Source organism: Homalodisca vitripennis, chromosome 1 (assembly GCF_021130785.1).
Source record: "Homalodisca vitripennis isolate AUS2020 chromosome 1, UT_GWSS_2.1, whole genome shotgun sequence".
Taxonomy (NCBI): domain Eukaryota; kingdom Metazoa; phylum Arthropoda; class Insecta; order Hemiptera; family Cicadellidae; genus Homalodisca; species Homalodisca vitripennis.
In genome coordinates, this window is record NC_060207.1 from 144148355 (window position 1) to 144156362 (window position 8008).

The following is an 8008-nucleotide window of genomic DNA, read 5'->3' on the forward strand; positions in this document are numbered from 1 at the left end:
ACTTCAGGTAAGAATAAGTAAGTCTATTTATCATATAAACATCAGTCTAAAAGTTTGGTTATGTTATTGTTTTCGTGAATCAAACTATAATTTGTGTTATAATAAATTAACTTTATACAACTAATATTTTATTCTTATGAATAAAATAAAAATATATTCATATTTTACATAGTATATTATTATGTTACAGATGCTGAAAACAGTGCTGACAGCGAAAGTGATGCCGACGCATCAATATGACGGCATAGTTTTTTGTCAAAAAACTAAAAAACATAAAAACATGATTTGTATTATTCAAAGGACAGTTTATATTTGTAAATGGGTAATTGTAAATAATTGTATGTATGCTTAGTTTAGTAAGTTAGATAAAAAAACTGTCTCAAAAAATAATTTTTTTCCCAAAAATATATGTTTTAAAAAAACATTTTTTATGTGTAGTTTTTAAAAAAACCACAAAAAATCTCACGTTAAAAGAAAGACGAAAGTAAGCTGAATTAAGGTATGTAAGTATTTTTCTCATACCTTAAATACTTTTTTTTAAATAAATTTTTGAAAACCACCAAAAACACCCAGCATTCTACAGAGTTACATGTCATTTAGGGCCAGCACTCAAAGTGTTAATATAATGTTGTGAGCATATTTCTAGAACTTTTATATATGTATTTTAGACATAGAAGGAGTATTTAATGGATGGAAATAAACCTTCTAAACTTCTTTAAGCTTCAAATCTTCATTTAATTATTCATTATGAAACTATATCATTAACAAAATAAAAGTGTCAATACTTACCTATGAGTTTACTTGGTAATTCAACAAAAACCTTTTTCCCCATTTTTTTCGTCTTTAAATTCTTCTCTTTCTTTTCAAACTTTTTGTTTACGTTCTTAATAACTTTAACATTTTTCTTTATTTTTGCTGGATTTTGATTATTAGCAACTCCAACTGAAAATCAACAGTACTATTAGTAAAAGCAATGCTGAACCAGAAACTAATTATAGTTTTATATAATATATTATAAAATAGTATTTCATATACACACTCACATGCCCACCGTGTGTACATGCACGAGTGCGCGCGCACACACACACACACAAAATAAGTACATATTACTCAACATTTATAATTTTATACATACATAACATAGCTGATAGTTATGTAATATATATGTAGATTAGAATATGAGGTTTCTACAAAACTTTCCGAGCCATTCAAAATTCAAATACAGTAGAAGCCCACTAATCCGGCACCCGATGGTTTGACACCAATCTTGCCAAAGTATGCCGCAATGGTACCTTTCCAGTATGGTCATTAAAAAGTATTTGGTCACAACTGACAGTGCTAATGCGTTCGGTATTAAAGTGAGTAAGAATGCTCGGATTAGTAAGTAAAAAGAGTTTGGATTCAATCAGGAGAGATCGTACCAAAGGTTACTGACGACGAGTGCCCACCATTTTATGTCAGTTTGATGTTTGCCTCAGTCCCTGCTAGACAGCTTCTTAATTGTGCATAAGTGGTGTAAAGTGTATGTACAGTACAAAACTGTACAACATTTTCGATCAGTTGATTTAATGTGTCGAACTTACTGGGCTGTTTTCTAAACCATGCGTTTCTACAAATTAATAAAGTGGCGAAAAAACATACACATGTTATGCTTAATATTCAGAAAAAGTTTGATACCATAAATAGTTTGGAAAAAGCTGAGAATAGGAATAAAATAATGGAAGAATATAATATTGGTTCTTCCAAAAACTTTTAAAAAACATAAGCTAGATGAGCTGGATGAAATTTTGCTCAAGTGATTTTCTGCTACAGGTCTTAAAGAGAAAACCAGACCCATGATCATGGGGAAAGGAAAATAGTTCTATAAGGATTTAGGAACAGCAGAAACTAAGACTTTTAAGACATATTTTTAATTTTTCTATGAATATTAAGAAATAGGGGATGATTTAACCATCAGTTAAGTATCTTTGTAGCTACTAGTTTTGAAAGATATACATTATAAATCTTAACAATTATTTTAGCATGTTGGTAGTACTACTTGTTATAAACATACTGCAATGTTTCAAAACTGAAATGTTGGTAATGTAGATTGTTAATCATTCTTACTGAATTGTTTGAAAAGTTGATCAGACTAAATAAATAATTGCAAGAAAAGAACACGAATATCTTAAATCTTTTTGACAAAAATGGAGGGCTTCAAAAAGAAACTCGATTTGTGGAAGGTTATCATTGCTAAAGGTGATTACATTAGATTTCCCACCTTGAAACAGTTCATTGAAGAAAATTATTTGAATAAGAAAGTCGGGCTTAGTGATATGTCTTTGCAGCATCTTTCCAAACTGAGTATTTTGATAAATATCTTCCTATTAACAATGTCAACTCCTTAATGTGGGTATCAGATCCATTTAATGAAAAAATGCAGTTAAATACATTGAAGAAAGTAACAATTGGTAGATATCCAAACGATATTTTTCTAACGACTGTACTCAAAAGGAATTATTTGCTAGAGTTTTGATGTAACATCGAAAAAGAATACCCGCAAATTGCCATGAAAGCGTTGCCTGTGTTGATTCCTTTTGCTAATTCCTACTTTTGTGAGGTGGGCTTCTCAGTTACGGCAGTCATCAAATCAAAATACAGACCAAACTTATAAATTGAAAAAGAAATGCATGGTGCAATTTTGAATATAAGCTCGGATTTTGACATAATAGTTAAAGAAAAAGAATCTCGTCCTTCGCCCTAAACTTTTAGCAAATACGCCCGATTGGCCTGTGTGATACAAGTATAATATAAATATTATGAAATGTGATGAATTTGAGTAGATATGATCTGATTATAGCAAAGTGTAATGTTTTTAAAACAACTATTTAATTATTAAAGCAATATTTAATAAAATTTAAAACATTTTTATACTTCATATGAATTGCCTCTATATAGGTCTAACAATAACATTATTATAGTGTTCATCTTTAAAAACCAATAATAGTAAATAGTACATAGTTTAATATAATTTATTTAGAAATATGTTTTACTTGAGATTTTTGTGATGGCCAATTTACAATAATATACATACAGGCAAATATGGTTATCAATTTGAATGAATTATTACACGAATTATAAAGTCACTATGGTTTATTATTTTTCTCCATCGACTATTGAGGTGAGCTGGGAGGGTGGGGTGCCGCGGAAAGTAGTACAATCTAGAGGGAGCCTTGAGTCCAAAAAGTTTGAGAAACACTGCTTTATTCTATTGTTACCACTCGCTCTCTATAGTCTGCATTAAAGATCCTAGCCTATAAAAGGCAGAAGTGATCATATCCGAGGCAAAAAAAGAGAGTATTTAAGCTCCCTCCATACATATTATAGGCTAAAATTGTGTTCTTTTGTGTTGGAAATTTTTTCTTAGGTACTCAGCTGGAAGGTCTTTTTTTGTACTTTGGGATTATACCGACCACACCAGTATGAGGAACACAAAAATATAAATTTATAGAAACAAACATTATAGAACAAAAAAACAACTCTTTAATTACAAAATTACAACGATTATCAATTGTTAATGGGTTTCCTGTGAAACCCAGAATGCAGGAATATCAAGGATGAGTGAGTGTAGTGGATTTCCGCCTTCAGCCGCAACTGCCAACCGCCACATTTATTCAGCTAGGTATGAGTCAAGATGGTGTCGTGCTGTTCGTCGTTGTTTTTTATTAAGCCATTTAGGTGAACCCGACATTCGCTCAACCTGTTAAAATTGTATCGATGGCACCAGCTGAACGGGCGGCAGGACTCTGCAGTCACGTTATCTACTAGACCGCTCGACTTTGACCTTTGTCTGAGAAGGAGGGGGTTTGCGATAAGACAATTCCTGCTTTATATTGACGAAATATTGTTCTACGCTAATCTTGTAATCAGTAGAGGCAAAATGTCAAATAACGATTCATGTCTGGGTGTGGTCGGTATAATCCCAAAGTACCCATTTTTTAACCTATCTGTCTGTAGGTTAGACTGATATCCAAGAATATAAAATTATAAAAATACATACCTTCAGGTTCTTTATTATTTTCTTTTTCTGTGTTTCTTCCAGGTGACTGTTTTTGACCAAATTTTTGTTTCACTTCTTTCTTTTTATTTGAAGTATTTTTTGAAACATCTGGCTTTGAAAAATTCTTGGTCTTTTTTGACACCACACCAGGTTCTGCAGACAATGATCTTTTCATGATGTTTTGAACTGTCCTATAACACAAAAGAATCAGTTTTATGAAGTTTAGATTACTGAACAGACTCACTAGTTTAATAGTTCCACCATTACAATATCTTTACTTTTCTTTACTTTTTCAATGTTTATAATTATTTCAATTTTCATTTCATAGTAAAGTCTTACACTACATTTAAGAAATTAATAATCTAGTAATTTAAGAAGATTACCATATCATTAAAAAAATAACGTTATTGATGATAAACTCTATGCATCTAAAAAATGTAGTCTTTTTTCTCATCACTATTTAACATTTTAAAGCTACTGTAAAAACTGTAAAATTATATGTAAGGTTTTAAAGAATAATAAAAGTTGCTAAATGTAAATACAAATATTTTGACTCCTAAATCATAAAAATTAGAAAGTAAATAAGTTAAAAACCTTATTGATGTTGTAATGCACAATTAAATTAATGGTGCCGTATACATGTAAACAATGACAATTTTTCTGTGCAAAAGTTTACATCTTCATTATTCCTTGGATGATTTTCATGTTTTAGGTATCAAAATATTGTAATTAAATTTATAACCTTATATTATTCTTCTCATATTTTTTCTAGTTGTAGGCCTATTACATTGTTATGTGTTACGTTATTAGCCTAAGCTTTAAACACTTACACTGTTTTCCACACCTTGTTACCAGAAATGTATTGTTATTGTAATCACATGTTGTTTTGTTTTGATTTTGTAATCTACTCACAATAAAATTAACCATAAATATATAACATTCAAAAATTATAAGTGTTCTATGTTTACATTAAGTAAATCAAAGTGGCGACGATGTTAAAACCGAACAGTTTAAACCAGGCTTTTATGTCCAGGAAAGCACTGGAATTACGACTTTCAAACCTCGAAGATATTTTACACCTAGAATTGACAGAGGAAAGTTTGAAAAGGTACAAAACACAACTAGAAACTATAAGGACAGAATTAAACACAATAGAGTCAGAAGTAGAATCTTCTGTTAATACTGATGATCTTCAGGGTGAGCTTCAGATTTGTTGGCAACTAGGAGAGATTTATGGACCCATACATGACTTCTTAGAATTGACACCTCAAATTCACGAACAACTTTATAATGTTTGTATTCCTGACAGTCCTCTAAGTAAAACCTAGACGAAATAATTGAAATACCGACACCTTGTATTGATCCTAAATTAAACTTATGGGCTAGACAACATAAACAACGTAAACTTTTATTACACGCAAACAACACCCCAATAATTGGTTCAAGCCTATGCAATAATCCTCAAGAAACTTACAGTAGATTGTGAATTTAATTGTAATAAATGTAAGGAACCTGTATCAGAAATTCTGTTATGCATGCACTTAATCAGAGTTGACTTAATGATACTAGTATTTGCACCAAGTTGCTTCAGGAACAACAGGTTTGACCATTTAAAGATGATGTAGGACAAGTAGCTACAATTGAACTTGCGAAAGGTGGGAATGCTGTAATTGAATGTAACACTGACATTCACTCAGTATTTGATTCAGCTAAGGACAACGAACAGATTAAAATTGCTGCTATGTTTAAGGTTGTCTCTGTGCCAGATGTGCAAACTCTGACCGCCAGGTAGCAGTGGCGTGGTTTTGTATGGTCACTATGTTGAAAAATAGTATTTTAGTGTCACTTTCAAATGTATATTTAATACATTTTTTCTCTTGTATTTCTGTGAACTTCTCTTGGTCTGCTTATCGTTGTCTACCTCACCCCTTTCCGAAAGCTAACCATCCTACTGACCGCATACTGCTATTCCCAGGAGCAAACCATCTTACCTGAGTGGCAATCACCCTATCTCAGTGCTTACCACCCAAGGAAGAATTCAACACCCAAAAAACTTTTCTTACTTAAATGCTCAAAACACTTGAAAGGTAATGGACTGTCTCAATATTTATCAAAAGCAGTGCACTTTGTGCTATATTTATCAAAATCAATCAAATGTAGAGATTAAAAGGGATAGGCTACTTGTTCAAGAATAGAAGGGTAGGGTACGATAAGCGGACCCGGTTTTTTATATCGAAATTGGCAAGCAATATTACTTAATCATAACCATCGATATAATCAATCGCTACTGATTAATTATTTTGAACAATTAACTGAAATAATCTATATAAAAATCAGCTGTAAACACTTTCAAATAATACTCGTAATGTAATATTTCAATTTTATAAGTAACATTTGATTATTACAAATGGCAGTCAATTTTAGAAAACTACACAACATTGCTTTGAAAGATATGTTTTTCGTGACTTCAACATGTTGGACTCGTACCGAAAAATCCATTATGTGAGATTTGTGGCAAAGAAATAACTGTAACTGTGAGAGGAGCAAATATTTAGCTGTAATAGGGTAGGGTACGATAAGCGGACCCGGTTTTTTATATCGAAATTGGCAAACGATATTACTTAATCATAACCATCGATATAATCAATCGATACTGATTAATTATTTTGAACTATTAACTTAAATAATCTATATCAACAGCTGTAAACACTCTGTAAGGTAATATTTCAATTTTACATAAGTAATTCTGATTATTAAAAATGGAAGTCAATTATAGAAATTTTTACGACGTTGCTTTTTCGTGGCTTCAACATGTTGGACTCTTACAGAAAAACCTATTATGTGAAATTTGTGGGAAAGAAACAACTGTAACTTCTGTGAGAGGAGTAAATATGGTCATCTTCAGTTTTCCTAATTTTGGTTATAATAATTTGTTTGATCACTGTAAATATTAAATTCATATTTTAATCATGATTGTTATTCAGGACTATATGTACTTGTATATCGATTGATAGTCTAGGATTTGAGATGTGAATATTAGGTATCGATGACTATATTCTTCGATATAAAAAACCGGGTCCGCTTATCGTACCCTACTCAAAGAAATAACTGTAACTGTGAGAGGAGCAAATATGGCCGTCTTCCGTTTTCCTAATTTTGGATATAATTTGTTTGATCACTAAATATTAAATTCATATTTTAATTTAAAACATATGATTGTTATTGAGGACTTTAGATACTTTATATCGATTGATAGTCTAGGATTTGAGATGCGAATATTAGGTATCGATGTTAACATTTTTCGATATAAAAAACAGGGTCCGCTTATCGTACCCTACCCGAATAGAACTAGGCCCTAGGCCTATATAATAAAAATACCTACACAATCAATAAATTATATATATAGAATAATCAGTAGTGAATTGTACTTAATAGTAAATGTAATAATGACTGATGATATTCGAAATTATTAAATGATCAAACTATAGAAACTGGACAGAGGTCCTGATGTAATAGTATATTACAGCTAAATTACAGTTTAATTAAAATGTTAGTGTTGACCTCCAAATTAGTTGCAAAAATAAACTTATTATGTATATATCTTACCTTATTTCACTATATTAATGTATTCTTAACAAAAATTCAACAAGAAACAACAAAAAATAACGTTTAAGTTTGTTATTTACACTTTAGGTTAATTCCCATGTGGTTGGACGGGAAAACAATGTGGTAATGTTTGAGATTGTCAGGGTAGCCAATGCAAACGCAAAATATTGCCCACAGCAAAGTTCATATACCTGCAAACTATACTGCAAAATTAAAATCTTATTGCTGTTGAAAATAATAGAAATATAATTTCTATAAACTTACGTTTAACTCAAAAGATATATAAATGAAATAATTAGGAATTAATGCCACAATATCATGATACTACATTTGATAACAGCTCAGAACTCAATAAAGTAAGTT

The 8008-nt window shown here is 30.9% G+C and overlaps 1 protein-coding gene across 1 annotated transcript in view; it reads right to left on the reverse strand.

Annotated features, from left to right (window-relative positions):
- Nucleotides 1–7781, reverse strand: part of LOC124372832 (pumilio homolog 3) — a 36314-nt gene extending 28533 nt beyond the window's left edge. Inside the window, exons 1-3 of the mRNA XM_046831236.1 lie at nucleotides 7646–7781; nucleotides 4040–4230; nucleotides 790–942 (exon numbers count right to left, since the gene is read on the reverse strand). Coding sequence (XP_046687192.1) covers nucleotides 790–942; nucleotides 4040–4214 — 328 coding nt within the window. The 5' untranslated portion in view covers nucleotides 4215–4230; nucleotides 7646–7781. The remainder of the gene's footprint in view (nucleotides 1–789; nucleotides 943–4039; nucleotides 4231–7645) is intronic.
- Between the last annotated feature and the right edge of the window lie 227 nt (nucleotides 7782–8008).